The sequence below is a fragment of the Empidonax traillii genome, unplaced genomic scaffold, assembly GCF_003031625.1.
Source record: "Empidonax traillii isolate 1590-97213 ecotype Southwest subspecies unplaced genomic scaffold, ASM303162v1 scaffold399:size634673, whole genome shotgun sequence".
NCBI lineage: Eukaryota > Metazoa > Chordata > Aves > Passeriformes > Tyrannidae > Empidonax > Empidonax traillii.
Window position 1 is genome coordinate 274,361 of NW_020955592.1, and position 20,773 is coordinate 295,133.

At 44.3% G+C, this 20,773-nt stretch overlaps 1 protein-coding gene across 4 annotated transcripts in view; it reads right to left on the reverse strand.

Moving 5' to 3' along the window:
- The window catches only part of NR3C2 (nuclear receptor subfamily 3 group C member 2), a 205,124-nt gene extending 184,598 nt beyond the window's left edge, over window positions 1-20,526 (reverse strand). Inside the window, exons 1-2 of one of the 4 annotated variants that reach the window (XM_027893635.1) lie at window positions 20,421-20,524; window positions 13,906-15,670 (exon numbers count right to left, since the gene is read on the reverse strand). In XM_027893635.1, the coding sequence (XP_027749436.1) occupies window positions 13,906-15,668 (1,763 nt within the window). In that variant the 5' untranslated portion in view covers window positions 15,669-15,670; window positions 20,421-20,524. Of the gene's footprint in view, window positions 1-13,905; window positions 15,684-18,794; window positions 18,829-20,420 lie in introns of those variants that run through there. The other 3 variants (XM_027893636.1, XM_027893637.1, XM_027893634.1) reach the window with 3 other exon arrangements.
- Window positions 20,527-20,773: the final 247 nt, after the last annotated feature.

The following is a 20,773-nucleotide window of genomic DNA, read 5'->3' on the forward strand; positions in this document are numbered from 1 at the left end:
AATTAAGATTTCTGTGAGAGATTCTACAATCGTATCTAAAACCTCTGCAGACTCATCAGACTCATCAGTTTGGACTTGCCTATAATTTCTTTGTTAACTTTGAGAAAACCAATCATAAATAAGATTTTTTTTTAGCAGGCTTAAGCAGTGCAAGATACCTACTGGCTTTTATTCTTGTATTTTTAACACATACATACACACATATATGTATAACCAGTACTTGCATAAGTCAAGTGAGGTTGGTCCCCATTACTTTAGGTACAGTATGAATACACAGCAAAAGAAAATTCACGTCCCAAAGTAGGAACAACATTTCAGCTGACTTGCCCTTGGACATACGATTCTGAAAAATTATCTATTTGCAATCCTACCAGATTCTGTTCAGTATTTCATACTACAGATAATGTATCAGAAGTATAAATTTTGAAATAGAAAGACTAGTGCACTCTGGAAGCAATACCTGGTAAATCTGATTTTTACTTAACCTTACAAATGTTGCTAGGAAACCTTACTCAATATTTACTTCAAGCCTTTAAAGAAACAGACTCATTCATACTAAGCTACTGGTGGGAGCACTGGGGACTTGGCGGAGAAGCCCCAACCTAAATTTACTCTTGACATCTCACTTTCCTAATCTACAGACCTGACGTAATATAGACATATAATTAAGAGTTGGATATGTAGTTGCCTTACATTTGCAGGAGTTGTAACAGCACGGGTATTTTGGACACTGCAGGCAGTGGAAACAAAGTAAAGTTCTGCTCTATTGCTTGATTTAATGTATATTTAATTAAAATAAAAAAGCTACAATATTAATGCAAAGTTTTCTACAAATGACAGATTATTTTTACTTTTCTGTGAACAGTGGATAATTTAACAAATTTCACCATCAACTCTCATGTTGATGAGATATACAGTACTTTCATCTGCCCATGTGAAACATCAGAAAAAGGCTAGATTGTACCAAAATCAATAAATGGGAAACATTTCTGTATTTACTGCTGTCTTTCAAATTGATTCCATGAAATATATCTGTAAAAATCAGTCAAAGCTATTTCTTGTAAACCTAACTGATGAGATGCTGAATATTCTTAATTTTTAGTCTTGTTAGACAAAAACACAAGTTTTCCTAGGACCTAGTGCACTATGCTGAAGTTTATATCCTCTTGTGCCTGCTATTTTCCTTGCTCCTATAATCCTTCTCTTCTTTTCCATTAGATCATATTTCTTATTCCTCTGCATTCCTGATCCCAAGCTCATTCCTACTTGGTCTCGAATAATTTTTTTCTCTCAGCATGAAAATTGCGTGCACTAGTATTAAATTACTGATTTAAGTCATGCCAACATCAATATCACCTTTGAGTTTGGGGTACGCCACATGATGGAAAAAAGCCAATATATATTCCAATCAGCAGCAACTCTTCCTACAGAGTCAGACACAGCACAAGCTCAAAGCCTCAGGTACCTCAGGCAAAATTTGGAAAGAACTATAAACACCTACACTGTAGGCACTGGTGTAGACTTTGAAGTCCCCAGGAACACCTACTGACCCCCACTACTGCTATCCCCCCAAACCCATGGCTGGAGCTGCCATCTCCTTATGCCTTGAAGCATTCCAGCTTTGAACAGAAGCTTGGCAGATGGAGGACCTGGCTTCTGTGCACCAACAGAGTCGGTTTCATGGACCTTGTTATAACCTTAGTAAGACTTTCTTTTAATAAGCACAATATCAGGTGTTTGTGCTGAAGCAAGCAGAACCTGAAGCATCTTGAGATCATGGAAAGGGCTAATACAGGTAGAAGGACATGGAACAATAGCGGAGGACACGGAGTATCTTATCACAGTATGGAGGGTATGAAAATAAGAAAAAGATGAAGTTCCTCGTATGAGCTCAAACCTAATCTGCATCCTGCTGATTCATTAGAAAATATGATAGGTTTATAACTCTTTTTTTTCCTATAGTTATCTTATAAATAGACTTAATGACTGTAAGTCATTTACAACCACAAATACATCACCTAGTCAACTCAGCCTCATATTAAAATTAATTTATCAGACATCCACAATATACAATTAGTTGCAAATCAATAGGTTTACTCTACAAAAAATTATTGATCCACAAAGCAGTTTTTTTTTTTTCACAAAATTTCAATTGTAAGTTGGTAAATTAGTTTGCCTAAGTTACAGCTGCTTGTAAATACTTAAGGCAGCTGCCCATAATCAAAACAATTCTGTTTGCCTTTACAGATTAGTATTGTAATAAATATCAGAATATCCTCAAACCATATCTAGCTGAAGAGAAGTGAAATTCACTTAATGGAAAAAAAAAAAAACAAAAAAGGCATACAGCCTATCTGTCACTTCAGTTTCACTTCCTACTTCCAGGATTTAATTCAGCTGTTTTTAGGATTTCTAGAGTGCTGTGAAGGATGACTAAGTAGGTACTTTGCTCATTCTGGACGCAACTTATGAACAAACACATCTGCTGAAAACGGTGCCTCCGATTTTATTGTGGAATAATTTCCTCTGCCGGTAACTCTGGATCTTTTTGCAATTACAGATACTTGAGCTAACAGGTGAAAATGTAATTAGCACAGAGGCAGCACCTACATTATGGACAGAGGGGCGTGATAGAAGGAGATCTATCAAGAGGAGTGGTAGGTCCCGAGGATCCACCACCCATTTATAGGTGTCACAAGAGTTATGATTCAGGTCAGCTCCAGCAGGGTCCTATGGACAGAAGCCATTAGAGGCTGGAGTGCTTTGGGTGGCTCCTGGAGTACTTTTTTCATTCCCTGCTGGCTCAGAAGTATCTGGTTTTTCACTTCTCAGCTGCCCCGTGATGTGAACCACAGCACAGAAGAAGGTGGCAACTCGAAGATTAGCTTCAAAAGCACATTTCTCATCCAATTACAAAACGCTAACAAACCCCTACTAAGTCTATTAGTAGCCTTCTGCAGTTAACTCGTGTTTATGTTAGGAAAAACCCACAATGGATGCAGTTTTAGTCCTAGGAAAAAAAAAAGTAAATCAGCAACTAACTCTTTTCACTTCTATTTCTATATACATTAGCTCCTCTGACTTATTTCCCTTTTTAAGATAACATGTCCGTCCAAAACACTCGTCCTCCTTGCTTCTTTCACCAAATGGGTTTAATATGAAGTGCGTAACCATTCCTTATCTAATTATCTGCATGTGCAGTTTGAAGCTGTCATTACTGCATATTTAATCAGTCAAAATTTTCAAGGTCTAATCTCCTTTTGACTGTCAAGTCTCCAGAAACACAAATTTCAAGCAGTCTCAAGAATCAGAAAGGTTAGTTGGGAAACAAGTGCAAATCAAGTGCATTGTTTCATTGCAACATTATCTTATGTCATTAGTTGGCAGCAGTCATAAAGCTCTGGACCACTTCCAACATTTACTTCCATGCACTGAGCAGAAGCTGACACGTTTAACCCCCACACACCCTTTGTTCATCTTCCAGCTAATTTACACGGATTTAGATTAAAATAAGGATTTAAAAATCCTAATGGTATGACCTGGAATTATTCTGCTTTGCCACTGTGTATCTGAAGGAAGAGTAGGGTAAAGCTGTGCAGGGTTTGTAGAGCTAATTCTGCAGCAATGTGGGTTTACTTGATGCATTTTCCAGCAGGGTAGTCTGCAACGAAGGTTCTGTGCAGAATTTTGACAAGCCAGTCACGTTCAGTAACTTTTTCTTATCCTTAAGGAATATTCATTGGCCAATATTTGTTTTTAATTATTAACTTGAGAAAGCCTCAGTGCTCAAAACCTAACAAAACAAAAACACGAGGTACCCTAAATCCAAGCAAAAAGGCTACTAGCTGGGGGGCAATTCTGAAGAACTGGGGGAAAAGGACCTTCACAGCAGTCCAGGGCACCCTGTTCTCTCCCTGCTGGGCTCAGGGTGCTTAGAGAGTCCACTGCCATATACAGCTTCAGAGAGCAGGTTTACGACCCGAATGTAAGGACGTGGACACACCCATAACAAAGGGCTGTGCCCAAGTCTGCGACAAGACTTCTTGCCAGTTATGGTAAGCAACACCTGCAGTGGTCCAGAAGTGATGACACGTGCTCAGTTTCTACCAAACAATAAAAAAGAATGGACCTTGAGCCTTAGAAACAGTAAACATAAAAGTACATTGTCTTCAAGAGAGGAGACTCTTGAATTTTTCCAGGAAGTTTTCCCCTGTTCCAGGACCCACACCTGTGCAAGGTTTTAGTTGTTTAATTTAATTTATCCAGATGAGTTTGGAAGTTAACACAGTTATATCTAGTGAAGTATCTCCGAAGCTACCATTAGAGGAAGAGCTCTCTAACTGCTCTAACATACTGCACTCTCTAGCACAAATTTAATTTAGTTTAAAATAATGAAGCTGACAGCTCAGATAGTCTGCCTGGAAACTGTGCAAATTTCCCACCCACCTTCATTTGCAAGGTCCCTGGCACTCCAGTCTTCAAAAATGCTGAAGTGCATGACAGGTTTCTAGAGACAAGTCTTCAGCAGCACTAAAAGTGAGATCTCCGACCTTTCGGAGCAGCTCATATTTGAACTCATGCCTCCTGAGGGAAAAGAAAGGTTGATGCCATGATGCCCCAACCTTAAGGCACTTCCAGAAGCAATCCCTTTCCAGCTCCTAGTTTGAGGGCAGTGACCTAGATGAAACTTGACTAGGAGACCAGGTCCTACCTCCAGAACTGCTCCTGTCAGACAAGAGGCTGTATTTGAATGGAGAATGTGGTGAACCACCCACCAAAGGCTGGAGAGGGACTTTTTATGCAGGCATGCAGTGATAGAACAAGGGGGGACAAGGGGGAGAGGGATGGCTTTAACAGAAGGAGGATAGATTTAGATTAGATATTAGGGAAAAATTCTTTATTGTGAGGGTGGTGAGGAACTCAAACAGGTTGTCCAGAGCAGCTGTGGATGCCACACCTGTGGAAGTGTTCAAGGCCAGGTTGGACAGGGCTTGCAGCCACCTGGTCTAGTGGAAGGTCTCTGGCAGGGGGGTTGGAACTAGGTGATCTTTTTTGTCCCTTCCAACCCAAACCATTCCATGATACTACAAAAGAGTCCCTTCCCCATTCTCTACCGGAGAGCTAAAGATACAAACACAATTGATTTTTTCAAGGTGAGACACTGCCAGAGTAAACCGAGTCTCGATGGTTGTGAAACCAGGTTTCCAAAGGGCTCAGAGAACACAGCTCTGGGTAAGGACACGCCAGGTGACGCATTCACACGGGTACACGGACTCGGCCGCCTTGCGCAAGCAGGTGGGGATGGAGGGGCATGGCAGGACCACGGGCCCTTCCCATGCCAGCCAAACTTCTCAGCCCACTTTCCCTCCATGGTCTGAATCCGCCATCAAGAAGCAAAGCACGATGAAAAAAATTACTAAGCAGAGCGCTGCTTTGCTTAGTAACTGCTCCAATCTCCTTGGGGGACTCCCAGGCCAAGACCGAGACAGCTTTCCTGCACCATCCTGACCCTTTGAGGCAGGCACAGAAGAAGAGACCAAAAGAAATTAAGTACTGTAGCAACAGGATTCACAGGACTGCATGATGTCAGCACAACACAGTAATAAGAAAACCATTGCCAAAAAAGTCAGCAAGACCCTATATTTCAGCAGCTGGGACAGGCTAAATCCTGGTCAGGACAAACACAGACACTTATTTCCCAGTTCTGACCTGTGATTAAAAGACCACAGATGGATTACACTGCACAAAAGAAACCTCTAAAATACATGCTTGTTTTGTAGACTTAAAACTGAACACGCATCTGACATGGTCAAACACACATACACAAAAATGGAATTAAGATATTCTCACAAATCCAAAAGATTCAGAAAACACTGTTAAAGATGGAAAAGTTTTTTTAATACTTTTTTTCCAGAAACCTAACTGCTATGGAATTGGTTTATAAAGCTGCCATTTTAGGAAGTTGGGATAACACCTCTTGAAAGCAGACGTGGAATGAAAAGCGCAATAGAAAAGACTCATGTATTCAGTCCAAATTTTAGCCTGAAAGCTCATTCAAAAAGTTATTTCACCTCCAGATGCAAGGAGAAAGTATTGTTCAGAAGAGAGAATGGAAACAAGTCAAGTGATACAAAAATTGTCAGAAACATTCAGCAATTAGTCTGAAATTTGCTTTTTAACCTCGGGGCTGTAACTCTTTGATCTATTATTATCACTAACCACAATCAGCAGCGTACTCATGCATCTTAGGGGAGCGTACCAATTCCTATAAGCCATTTTACATTATTATCCACAAATACTAGATTCTGTTTCTGCTCCAATGTTCTAACCAAAGTTTACCTTTTTTTTTCTTCTTCAAAAAATACCATGTTAAGCCTAAGTTACCCCACCTCCAAACATGAAAGCTATCAATTTGTTCAGGAAGCCAATACACAGCTTAGAGACCACAGATTTAGCAAAATTTAATTTAGCAACCAGCTAAGAACACATTCTAATGTAATTGCAGGAGCTTAATTCACTGTTTATGATAAAGAAATAAAATTCTACTTCATTTTCTTGTGACCACCCAGCAATGTGGGAACGTCTCCTATAATATAACTCAGTAAAGAAATAGTGTCTTGCAAAAATACTTGTTCACATACTGAATAGGTACAACCAGTGTTAACCTATGCTTTTAAGAATCCCGAATGAACACCACAGGTTTGGTTTTCTGCACTTTTGTTTGTTTGTTTGCTTTGGGGAAGGGTTCTGGGGGATGTGGGAGAGTGGGGGTGTTTTTTGTTGTTTAAATCCTTCAGCATTGATTTCAGCAAACCAGAGAAAGAGAAACCCTCAGATCACTGCCTTTCAGAAAACACATTGCAAAGCTCTGGTAAACCACATTAATAAGGCTCAGTTGGAAAACAAAACAAAACAACAAAAACAAATAAAACAACCCCAAACAAGGTCACAGAGCTTCCCACCTAAAGAGACAATTTATCTGAAAACTTTGTCTGGAAAATACATAAACTCTCAAGGCTTTCTGAAATTCTGGGGTTCCTGAAGAGAAAGACACATATTACTAAGGATGTGCACACACCCTGCTTCCAAGTCTGAGAAGGCAGTCCCTCCTCCCACTCAGAAGGAGAGAGGGAGGGAGATGCTGCTGCTCCTTTTGTCAGTAGTGGTACTGAAGCAGGCTACACTGGGAACTGCTGGCATCCATAAACAGGGACTTCCTGACCTGCGATCCCTTTCCCTGCAGCGTAAAGTGAAAACATGCCTTTCTCCAAGGTCAGCCTGTCTCCTGCAGCAACCAAACCAAGGTGGCTCCAGCAGGAGAGGGCTTTTGGAGGACCCACCAGACACTGACCTTCCCCTGAAGTTTACACTAGTAGGTCAGCGAGCAGTCAAATCATGCCATGGTCTATTTAGGGTGCATTCAAACGTGCCCAATAATGCTGTGAGAACTTGGTCAATTGCACACGATGGAAATATTGGTTGTGGGTTTTTTTTTTTCCCCTCCACAGATCTCTCACTCAGAGGGAACTGCAACTGAAGTAAAGTAATTCATATGCTGAGCACCAAGAACTGTGTAGCAACCAGCTGCATGTGAAAGCCGATAAAAGTACTAAACTTAGATGGATTTAATACCTGTTTTTCACACACTCTTTTTAGTTTCCTCATTGGACCATTTTTATCACTCTTATACAGCCATATTTTAGGACACATTTTCCAGAGAACAAGTTATGGTTCTCTACAAATCCTAAATTGGGCTATTTTCTGACTTTCAAGATCTTAAATCTGAAATCACAACATTCCACTGTTTTCCAACATGTTTTGGTCAACTAAGTCCATTATTAATTCCAGCTCCTACAACTCTGTTCAAAGATTCAACACACACAGCTAAAAAAGAGAAACTGCTTTTTAAAACTATACCCTGAAAATACAAGTGTTGAGATTATGGCTTGACAACACATCTATTAGCAGAAAGGTGCATTAGGATATTTCACAGGCCCCCTTCCCTTTCCATCCCTTCAGTTTGTTCTGGTATCCAGATCACATCACAGTGCTCAACAAATTTCACTGTCTTGCTGGTTTTCAGAGGTCCAGAATGAACTGGATCAGGAGCCAGATCTGGCTCTCACATACAACACACCTAACCAAAGGGCAAAACCAGAGTGAGAGCAGACAGTATTTCACCACTGCAAACAATGTACTGTTCAGCTACAAATGACACCCAACAGCAACCACTACTCAAGCCTGAGATCAGCAAAGCACCAATAAGTATCCAGAAACCTGATTCATGTGGGCACAGCACTTCACAGCAGGTTGTAGTTCCATTAATGTTAAGTGCTGGTTGAGTAAGGACAGGTTATTGAACCACAGTTTAACAATTTACTCCCTCTGCAGACAACACAAGTACTGCACGAGTACTGAATCTGCTGCAGCAACCCCTGTGCACGCTTACCTGCCTAACTGCAGCACACAACCCATAAAATAGGATGGGCATGTTTTTATACAGTACATGTTGATGTGTCTTCCAGTTCTCATAAAAATGGGCTGACCCTATACACTGTCGGAAATTGGATAATCAAAATTTCTTCCGTTTGCCAAAGTCTCTGCATGATGGTGAGCCCACCTTCCCCTTTTTCAGAACACCATCGAAAGAAGGCAGCACAGTGAGATTCCATGCTACCAAAAGTGAGATAAAAACCAGCCAACAACTATTAGCTACTATCAGAATGAACTATGGCAAACTGATTTACAACAGCCGACTACTGCAAAGTTTTACGATATCAACCAGCAATAGAAATGTTTTGGTAATACATAACATTATTCAGCCCCACACAAAAAGAAACAACCAAGCCCTTGATACTGGCACACGGATTGACAACAGAGCTCTTATTTCCCCAGATTTGGAAGATCCGCTCATTTACGGAACACAATTTTCCGGTTGTGGATTTCTCCCTGTCACAGCACAGGAGTCAATCAATGTGTATGATTTTAAGGGAAAATAAGGCATCATTAGCAGTCACATTTTATGAGAAAATACTTCACACAGACTTTGAACTCCTCAATAAAAAGCAATCCAAAACCCCAGCACCTTCACCAAAATAACAACAAAGAAAGCTGTAGAAAGTATGAGGCTGTTCAATGCACGCTGGTATGCTAAGGAGAAGCTTTAAACCTCCGGGCCTGACATATTAATACAGACTTCTTCAGCGAGAAATAAAGAATATGCAAAGGTCTCTGTTAGGTCACGATTATACCCAAAACTTAAAAAAAAAAAAAAAAAAAAAAAAAAAAAAAAAAAAAAAAAAAAAAAAAAAAAAAAAAAAAAAAAAAAAAAAAAAAAAAAAAAAAAAAAAAAAAAAAAAAAAAAAAAAAAAAAATAAAAAATAAAAAAAAAAATCACACAATATTATACAAGAACCTACAAAACCAAGTTGAAATTAAGGAAAAATATAGATTTAAGGTTATGGTCTATAATATTAAAGAATCATTTGTGAAAAAAGTTTGCACAGTAAAATTGAGGGAAGCTACAGGGGAAAATTGTCCTGCCAAGCATGGAGAGTATTTTAACAGCACAGTCCTTTTCTCATAAAGTCCGTCAGCAAACAAACAGAGGTCAAGGTCATTAATAAATTCTAAAAATAATATTTACCAGACCTTTATCTTCCTGGCAGGTATAATTCTGATAAGTGACTATTCTAGATAATATTTAACATAAAAGTTTATTTACAAAAATACTCGCAATAGCCTGAAATCCGATTTTAACCAGAATCAATTATTCAAGTCAATAAAGGGGACAGGTAAGAGAAGATCATGCTGTTGGGTTGCTTTTTGATTTTGGGTTGGATAGGGTGGGGTTTTTTGGGAGCTGTTTCAGGCAGGGTCTATGAAAAAAATACTGATTCACATGAATGGCTCAGGAACTGACAGATGTTGTCAATGTTTGATCGAAAAATTCACCATAAACCCCAAGAAGTAAGTCTTTCAACTCCTTTTAACAGACATAAATTAGATTCTAAATCTCCTTGTTTGAATGACAACAACTGAAACACAATTATAGATAAACATATCCAATTTATGTTAAAACACTAAACTTTCTGAATAACAACATATCAAACTTTGTGAATTCTTCCCACACTGGATTACACCAGTGGAATTGCCAGGAAGAAATGAAAGTAGGAGTATCAGCTCTCTGTTTCCACCACAACCACTAAGAAAAGCGAGTATGTATCTTGTACATACATGAGTTAGTACAGAAATTAGAGGGAAAAGGCACATTTGCAGAAGAAGCTTTAGGTAAGAGCTAATGCAGCAGAAAGGTCATCCTCCTAAAATTTTACTGTTGTTCTAGGCAGCCATGACATTTTCCTAGGCCATATTGAAAATCACATTGGCACAATCAAGAGGTTTAGGCTAGTACCCTGATTCAGATGAGCACTAATCACCTTAAAATGAAATCTTATCTGGATTCTTTGTGTACGATTTTCATCAGTAGCATCACAGAATTGGGCACACCTTCTTTTTCAAGCCCTCTTTGCTATTATTTACTTTGGAAACCATTATTTCTTAGAAGCATCTTTCATGGAGAGGGGAAATCTATACACACAGACAGACAAGTATGATTCACCCTTTATTAAAAATTAAACATGCAAAAATCTTTCAAAAACAAAGACATATTCTGCATGTGTATTAGCAGAAAAAAAAAGAATTTAAAAGGGAGTAAGGGAACTTAGTTTTGCTTAAGAGGCTCTCACTCCCCAAACATTGCAAGTTGCAATGTTATAAAGCAAAGTTACTACCAACTAACTTTAAAAGAACCGTAATTGTGTACATCTAATAGAAGTAACTTAAGGAGAAAAAGATAAATGTTCTAGTTGACAGTGGGTGCTTGGCACAGTCAACAAGGCAGCAAGGCATTTTAAATGCCTCAGCTATGGTTATTAGACACTACTAGTAAATATAACTGGTTGAAGAAAGGTGATATTCTCATAGGAAAAAAATTTTTTTTTACAGTAGTATTCTAAAGAGTCATTCTCAACAAGAAAACATGTCTTCATTTGGTCACTCACTTCTTTTCACCACATAAAGTGGAAGTCTGAAGCAGTCCAGAAAGGGTATGACATCAAGGTTTAGAAAATAATGCTGCTATAACAAGATGTATTCCATGATGGTCATATATTGGCTTTAGAGAACCATGTAGCCTACTTTTTCCCTTCACCCAATCTTTGCTTACAGCAATTTATACTGAAAGGTAAGTATACCTGAAAAAAGCTATATAAGAAACCTTAAAGTATTGCAGACTTCAAAGGGTTAATCATATGCTATAGAAGTCTGCAAAATGTATGATGCCTGATATGGTTGACACATAAGAAAAAAAACCTTACTGGAAGTAATAAGGATCTGATTTGGATGTTGGCATGTGATACTGCTGTTCCGACACATGAAGAGATACTTTGGAATCCCAATACCATGTGGACATGGGACAGCTGAAACCCATCTTGGGACGCTGGGTCTGACATGGTTTTAAACTGTGTGTTTTTTAATACAACACTTCAGAGCATCAACTAACTTGAGCATGATTTCCTCTGTTTTAGCTGGAACACAGCACAGAAATGAAAAGTAAAGATCAGTTTGAGGTTCAATAGCAAGAGCAAGCTTTTACATGTGTGACATCTTCTCTTGATTCTTTATGGCTTGTCTCATTAGCAGTCAAATACTTGAGCAGGCACCTCCCCATTCAAATCTGCACTACTAAAACAACCTCTACATCAATTTACCTTGAAAATTTTAAGGGTTTTGCACAGGTGACCAGCTGCAACTGTTGGCATAAAGCCACTGCCAAGCAGATTAAGAACAACATTTACTTAAATAATGGGGTTTGAGTTAAGAGATTTGAAAGGATGACACATGTCCTAATCTGAAGTACAGATCAGGACGCCTGAAGTGTCGCAACCCCAAAGATCTCCATCACCTAAACAGAATTCCACATGTAACAGCTCTGAGCACTAAGAATTTCAGGATTTCAATCTTGCAAAGTAACAGCTACATTCACCTGCATATCCTACAGATACCAGCTTAGAGAACAAAGACAAGAAAGTGTATCGTATTGAGCCTGTGTCATCACCAGGTCTGATGACGCAGATTATCCATTTACTGGTCTAGAGCTACCTGGACTAATGTCAGATCAAAAGACTCCTTTAACAGCCTTATGAGAAACTGTCACTCAAAACACAGCTATTGGTGACAACCCTGCTCCTACCTGCATCTCCCTGTGCCTGCCCCTGCAGTGGGTGACAACCTTGACTCAGTGCAAGCATTTAGTCACGCATGAGCTCTCACAGCTGGCAAGAGCTACTTGTCTAAGCAACAATGCTCAACCACAAAGGCAGTAAAATATTGGGTCTTCCTTTCCAGGCCTTCCATCATTCTGGTGAACTTTTCTCACTATAGAAATAATGCAATTTATGAAAATTTCATCAGGTAAAGCAACTAGAAAACAATAGCCCCATCTTCCTTGATCCAAGAAAGTACATTTAAGCCAAGACTAACAAATATCCAGCTACATGCAAAGTTCAGCGTGATGGCGGGATACAGCCCTTTCAACTTCAGAAAGATATATTAAAAAGTGCATTTTTAGAGACCATACTGGAAATGGCCAAAGAAAAAGTGAGGTATGGCTTGCAAAATGATCAGGAGATTCTAGAAGTGCTGGATAGACCTGAGGATAAAGCATTTAAAGTCTTTTCTTTCCTCAGTGGCTGTTTTTACTCCTCAAAAGCACCATTATTTTAGGTATTATGTTTTTCATTGTGACATTGTATTTTCAGAAATATTTAGTATCATACAAAAATGGAAAGCCCCACGCATCCCTCTTCACTCCACTCCAAGAACAGGGCAGATGCCTCATTCACTGAGGGCACCTGCACATCTCATGAGGAGAAAAAAATACTTGAGAAAGGTAAATGCAACTCTGTTACCGGCTACTGGGGCTTTAGCAAAAACCTTTGGGACCCTGTTGGATACACAAAGAGACCATATAACTTTTCCAACTATGTCAGGCTGTCAGAGGGCCTAATAACTTGTAATATTGACTATGAAACTACAGGGTTTATGAAAGTAAGCCTCCCTTACGAGATACACGGACACCTGCTTACTGAAGAAGCATGTGCTTCCAGGAATCAGCCAAGAAACCCAAAATCAAACAGCACTCGCATATTTCTCTTCCATCAAAAGTGAGGAGATTAGTTTATCCATTTCTCCCTTTCAAATGCATCAAGTTTTAACAGCCCTCCTCCTTCTGGAGTCATTTTTCTATATATACAAACCAAATGTTCCTACAGTTAAAATACAGAAATAATATGTTGCCACAGGCTTGAAACGTTTAGTTTTTTAAACTTAACCAGTTAAAGTCTGGTGGAAACATAAAATCATACTTCTTTAGAAAAACAGACTCCTGGTACTATTATTTTTTTATCCTCATCTCAACGTTTCATCTGAGGTACAACACTTTCAAGCACTAGCTAAGGAAGAATAACTATTATAGGACACAAGAGAGCAATTTTACTAAGCTCTCATTATGGGAAAAACAACATTTGTAGTAGTAAGAGCTTATAAACATATTAAAGCTATACCTTCAAACCTAATAACAATAGAATATAATATGTTCTCCTTAAATACTAAAGCCAGCACTTTGTTTTTATTAAAGGTACAGTAAAAAACCAGCAAGATAGAAGCAAATTTAATGATAATAATTGAAATTCAAACCAAGAATTACACATCAGCTTGAGAAATACCACCCTGGTCCCCATCTTAATTCACGCATTGTTTAATGGAGGAAAAGATGCAAAAAAAAAAAAAAACCAAAAAAAAAGGAAGGGGGAAGGAAAAAAAAAAAGTAATTTGCCGACTCACCTGGACACGTTTTCTGGAATGTATTCTAGAACTGGATACCCATCACTTCTTCTGGATGCCAACTCTGAATGCGACTTCCAGGTCTCCACGAGGGTGCTGACGGCAGGGAACGAGCTCAAGTGCTGAAATGTCTGCTCTCGAGCAACCGGCCGCGACAAGGATATCGTGCCTTGGGCACCGATCCTGTAGTGAAATGACTGTCCACCCGAATTTACACCCACAATGGCAGAGGATGGTATACTGTTTTCTTGGTAATAGCTGCCATCATCAGGCTCCTGCTTAATCCCCACACGTAGGCCCGGATTTGGAAAACCGCTACCTTCACAATTTCCGTCAAATGAAGAAACGGGTGGTCCTAAAATCCCAGAAAGAGAGTAATAGTCTTTGTCGTCCATAAAAGAAAAATATGAGCCATCTGTAAAGGGGAAAGGATTTACTGTTTGATTCCCTTTAAAAGAGGCACCAGAACAAGGATGTTTGGCTGACTCTTGCTTCACTGGTACTGAAAAGGGGGAATCTGAGTTTATTTTGCTGCTGCTGTCACCAATGCAGGCGCTGCCGAACGACCCGTCTGGCTCAGGTTTTATGAACTGAACAAGGTTCATCTGATTGTTGTTGGAGATGGCGTTCTCCATTTCCTCCATCTTAGGAAACGTGAGTTCTTGAGCACCCTTGTCTTTTGTTTCTGGACTAGGAACGGTATCTTGGCTTCTGCTAGGTCCCACTGGCGTGCCGGAAGCTGGGAATCCTATGGAGTTGTTTACAGGGCTACAGATGGATGATCCCACAGTGCTAACCGCTGGACTAGAACGAGTGGACCTATTATTGGCATTGGAAGGGCTGGCAATGGAGCTCCTGGAGTTCAGGTTCGCAGGACTGGACACAGAAGACCGCATAGTGATATTATTGGGACTCGAGACGGGAGATTTCACGCTGCAGTGACTGGGAGGACTAGAAATCGGTGACTTCATGCTACTTATAGGGCTGGAAAGCGGAGACCCCACATTGCTGACGTGTGCAGGACTGTGCAACATAGACCCCCGGTTTTCAACATTCGGCGAGCGCGACAGAGGGGTTCCCTGGCCAATGGGGCTGTGCATGGCAAAGTTCCCAAAGTTTGCAGTAGTTGAGGACACGGAGTTCACCCCTGCAGGACTACACACCGAGGAGGCCATGTTCTGAGGGCTGCAGCCTGAAGGGCTCTTCTCTTGACACATGATAGGGCTTTTGACAATCACGTGCATGGCACCACCGTTCACAGCGCTCCCGGAGTCCGACATCAAAGACCTCAAGGGCCTGCTGGCACTGTGGAGGGGAGAGGAGCAATGGCCGTTCTCCTTGTAGAGCTTCACCAGCTGCTCCACATTCTGGTAGATCTTTCCCGGGCTCCCCTGGTTCTGCTGATCATAGTGGTACTCGGCATCTCTTATCGAATCCATATATAAACCCATGGATTCGGCCACCGTTGCTGACAGCTCCTTTGACTCCGTTTCAGTCTTGATGTCAGAGGGGAGAAGACCAGGCTGACTGCTGTCTTGCTGCAGGCAGGAGAGTAGCTCAGGTTTTTCTTTGTTGTTTCCTTGAGTGCTGCTGTTTGCAAAAGAGCCGGCGGCGCAGCTTACGTTCACAATCTCCATATAGTTACTGTCATCAGTCTGCTCTCCAGTACCTATGGAAGAATACTCCACAGACTGAGAAACTTGACCCCACCGTCTCTCCATATCTAAGCCTTCTGGGTAGCTGTGGTATCCTTTTGTCTCCATAACTAGCAAAGACATACACAAAAAAGTAAAATCAATAAATGACAGGACAGTGTGACTTCCTAAGGAAATTTCCTAATTTCCTAAGGAAACAAGGCATATCCGTTCTCTCTGTCTATCCTCCTCTCTGTCTGCCTGCCAGTCCCATTTCCCTGCCCCATCCATCATCTCTCAATCATTTGTCCGATTTCACTCAAACCAAGGGAAAAGGTTTCATGGATGAGACAGCCCCATGGGTTCAGAGAGAAAACCGCTCAGCAGTTAGGAAACACCCAAATTATTGCTCCCAGCCCTGCCCCAAAAGGAACAGCTCAGCAAGGTCAGCACAACAACCGCCCACTCTCACTGGCCACAGCCCCATGGCCAGTGCCAGCAGCATTATGGGCTGTCCCTCATACAGAGACCTGGGGGGAAAAAACAGAAGGGAGAAGCAAGGAAAGAGGGGATCCACAGAGGTCCTGAAAGGAGAACATGGCGGTGGTAGGCAGGATGTAAAACCATGTGGCAATTCCTCATCACAGCTCTGCTCCTCCAAGTACCTTCCACTGCCATGCTACAGGGACATCAAAGCAAGGAAGACTAGTGTGCTAAGGGGGTTTCTCTTCATCATCTTCATCATCCAGTGTAACACAGGATGCTTTAGAAGGAAGCAGCAGTTCTGAGGGGCTGGGAGTTGACTTGTCCCTTCACAGCTATACAAATTTCTTATAAAACCACCCAAGGAGACATGAAGGAGCAGGGAGAGAAGTAGGGCAGAAGTTGAATAGGAAACATTTCTGCCACAGAGGAAGGGGATCAGATTAGGCAGGGATGCATGGCTATTAAATGGATTCATAATTCTGCAAATTCTGCAAACCTCCATGGCAGCCAGTAAGAGAAATAAATAAAGAAAACCAAACCTTGTTCTAAAATGGACCCTAAAAAAATACCTCCCATCCCGCACACGACTCTTTCAAGGCAGGGAGCAAAATGCATGACCTAGTCTCCAATAATCTGAAAAGCATATAAAAGTAACAACAATTTTTAATTTTTTAAGGACTTGGCTCACAGTATCATTAGAACTGTAGAAAATCAAGTGCCAGCAGTTACAATATCAGTATTATGTAAATATTTTTTCTTTTCAGAATGTATTCAATATTTAATTTAGTGTTTAATCTCTTTACTGAACAACTACTTAACAACACTATTTTAAGCAAAATTATAAAAACAAAGAACCTGAAAATGAATTACTTGAATACTTCTTTGCCCTTACTTAGTTAGAACTATAGCCCTATGCCTTACATTCCCCTCAAGCACAAATTTAATTAGAACATAGAATCGTGTCTCTCACATCATAGTGTGTATTAAATCACATTCCTATAGTCTAAAATTTTCAGACAAAAGTGCCTAATTTCATATAAACTCACTCCCAAACAATTGCCTACCCCTGATTTAAGTCCTGATGAAGTCTAATTCCTAGAGAAATCAATCGCAGCTGTGAGTGGCCCGCATTTCTGAAAACCAGGAAACTTAGTTAAGGCTTAAAATTAGGATGTAAGTGAATTTTAACCCTCAGAAACACCAGCAGAACCACTGTGTACCAAGAACTCTCAGTTATAGGCCTAACATTACACTAGTACTTGAGCTTTGTACCAATATCTCCCACAGTAGTAAAGTTCAAACTTCATACATAATCAATAGGTGAGCATACTTTAAAACTTCAGTGAATAAAAATTTGGGTCACACAAAGGAAAAAAAATCGGAAAATGCCCTGATCCTGCATTTCCAGAAGCTGGTAAATATAGATGAGAGGACCAAAAACCAGCAGAGATTATCTGTGGCCTGATACAAGTTCTGCTTTAAATGACAGACATAAATGCAGCAGCAAACAGATTTTTTTGGGAGTGCTGGTTTCTGTTACCTCCAAGCGCCTCAGTGGATACCAGAACCGAATTAATCATCTCATGGATTGCTGTTGGCATTAGGGTTTGGTTTTGTTCTTTTAAGTAGAACTTATTACAACTTGACTAGCACATTTATCCACGGTATCCACACTTCACCTACTACACAGACATGCCTTTTTACTAACTTTCACTAAACAAATTTGATAGGTGAGCTAAAGCATCCACAGACCACAACGAAAGCTCAGTTGTATCACATATCAGAACCAAGACCATCTATATCTGGTATTTTCCAGAGGAAGATGTATTATGAGCATAGGAGGTTCCCCAGACTCCCCCCCCCAAGAAGTACTTAGACACTTTGAGTTATGTATTTCACCCCAAACATATCAACAAACACAGACCTCCGCAGCACGGGTCTCCGATCAATCAGGCATGAAACCAGTCTCGCAGCAACAGCCAAATAAAAATCAAATGGTACCTGGTATCCCTGCAACCAAAAGGTCACCTAGATACCGGAAAATCTGAAGTAAACCCAGTTTCAAAAAAAAATAAACTGATGGTGCAAGCGGCCACCCACTTCTTATTTCTCGGTGTTTGTAAACGAAATTTTCTCTAAGTTTCACCGTCTGCAAGCCACCTCGCTGACAGAAAACTGCCCAGGGGACCAGAGTTTCATCGCCGGGCTGGGGTTTTCCCCGCTTTCTCCAGGGCAGCGGAGCGCGGCTGGCGGCACCAGCAGCCCCAGCACCGCCGCCCACGGACCCTGAGTGGTGCCGGGCGCGGGTCCCCGCACACACACACGCGTGTAAACACCCACGCAGGCAGCGCGCACGCTTATTTCCCTATTTTTACCTACGCTATGTGGAGCATCACCGCAGCTCCCGGGCAGCGGGCACCGCTTTGCACCTCTTAGCACCACCACCACGCCCGCTACTGTCTGCTTTCCCCGCAGGTGCAATCCGGGCTGTCACGCGTGGGGGAGCCCACTCCCTCCCTCCATCCCAGGAGTCCGCGGCGGGGGCGGGATCCAAGAGCCCAAACCCGCTCTCTGCCGAACCCGCCCCTCCTGCGCTCCCTCCTCGCCGCCCGACCCGGGAGCGACGCAGAAGAGCGCTTTTTTCGCCCCGTGCAAACGCCGCTCGCCCCAACCTCCAAAGCGGGGGTTCCCGCTGCCAAGCGCCTCGGGCCAAACCCCGCCAGCCCCACCTTCCCGCTGCGGGTCGCGGCGCCCCCCGCCCCCGGGTACCTGTTGCGGCGGGGCGCGTCCCCCGCACTCCCGCGGGGCGCGGAGCCGAGCGGAGCGGAGGGCGGCGCGGAGCCGAGCGGCAGGGCGGGCGGCGCAACTTCCCCCCCACCCCGGCCTCCGCCGCCTGCCCGCCCGGCCGAGGCGCGCCGCGCCGCCCGGTGACACGGAGCGGCACCCGGGAGGGGACGGGAAAAGGTGCCAAGTCCTTTAAAAACATGTCACATGCCCACATAAAGTTCAAGTTTACGTCCCGCCCGCCGCCCGCCCCGATTGGCGGGCGGGGCGCGGAGCGGCGCGCGGCCGGGCCCGTCCCGCCGCGCCATTGGCCGGGCCGCGCCGTCACTCACCCGCCGGGCGACATGACTGATACAAAGTTGCTGCGACACAGGCTGGGAAACGCATCTCCTTAAAGCCGCAGGGGCCGCGCAGCCCCCGCGCCCCGCCACGCACCGGGGTCCCCCCGCCCGCCGCCGCCGGACTCCCGCGGGTGGGGTGGCGGGGCGGCGTCCCGGGGGGTCCCCCGCGGACAGGTGAGGTGCGCGGGGCGCGGCCGCCCCCGCCCGGTGCCCGCGCCGCGCCGGCGGCAGGGCCGGGCATCGCCTTCTCCGCCCGCCCGGGGTTTCCGCCTGTCAGCGGGCGCATGAATACGCACCGTGCCTGTGCAGCGGTGATTTAACAACTACAACAACAACAAAAAAATAACTAGGGAGGAAAAAAAAAAAAAAGGAGCGGAGCGACGGCGGCGGAGCGCGGGAGGGTTCAAGGACTCGTCCTCCGCTCCCTGCCGGGCTGGCTCCGCTCCGCGGCAGCCGCGCATCCCGCCGGGCGCCCCCGCCCGCTGCCTCCCCCCGCCCAGGGCCGGCCAGAGGAGTCGCCGCCGGGACGACCCTTGCCTCCAGGGTGCTGTCACCTCCCACTCCCCGGTGTCCCCCCCGGCGCCCGCATCCCCGGCTGCAGGAACACCCTTTTCCCAGACGAGCATAAAAAAAAAGAAAAAAGCCGCCGAGCAAACTTTCAGGCGATGCGCTCCCAACTCGCTCCCTAAATACCGCCCCCAGCCCCCGGTCAGCGGCCCCTCAGAGCCCCGCTCCCGGCACCCAGGTGCGCCCACAGCCCGGCGGGGACAGCTCCGCAACCCCGCAGGGTGACAGCGGTGCCGCCGGGAGCGGGGCGGGGGGCTGAGCCCGCCGGGCAGCGGCAGCGCCGGGCACCGCCAGCGCCGGGCACCGCGCACCTTCTCCCGCAACCGCCCGTGCGCGCCCGCAGGGACCCGCGTGCTCTGCGGGGTTTGTACCCCAGAGTCACGGCGAAAGCGCCCGACATCCCCAGGATTTGGGGGTGTCACGTGCCCCTCTCGTTTCTCCTATTCTGCCAAATATCGACCCGCACTCACGGGCCGAGGCGGCAGCTCCCAGCGCCCGCGGCGAGACCCGCGGAAGGGGCAGCCGCCGCCGCCGCGCTTCCCCGCGGGCGCTGCCGAGCAATGGACGTGTCCTTCCCGCGAAGTTTTCACGGATGGGGACGGGACTGGCCGTGACCTGGATACGCCGGACGGTGCGTCGGACACCCACCCCGCTGCCCCCCGCGCCGCTCCTCGCCCCGCGCAAGGCTCCGCGCTGCACTCACCTCCCCTACGACATGGTGGCGCGGCGGGGGGAGGAGGCGCGGCCCCCGGCTACTGGCAGCGAACCATCCGGGAGTCCGCACCGCCACCCAGGGAAAATTTAAAAAAAAAAAAAAAAAGAGGAAAAAAAAGTACGCGGAGGAAGCTCCGGGAGCACGGCTGGGCGGCGAGAGGGGGCTGCAGCGGCCGCGGTAGGCGGGGTGCCCGCGGCTCGGCTCCGCTCGGCGCGGCGGACAGCTCCCACCATGGACGCCTAGGTGGGTGGGTGTTCCCGCGGGTCACACCCTCGCCCGCCGGCGGAGGGGAGCGGGGGGTGGATCCAGCACCGGCGGGGGAGGAAAGGAGATTTTGGGGA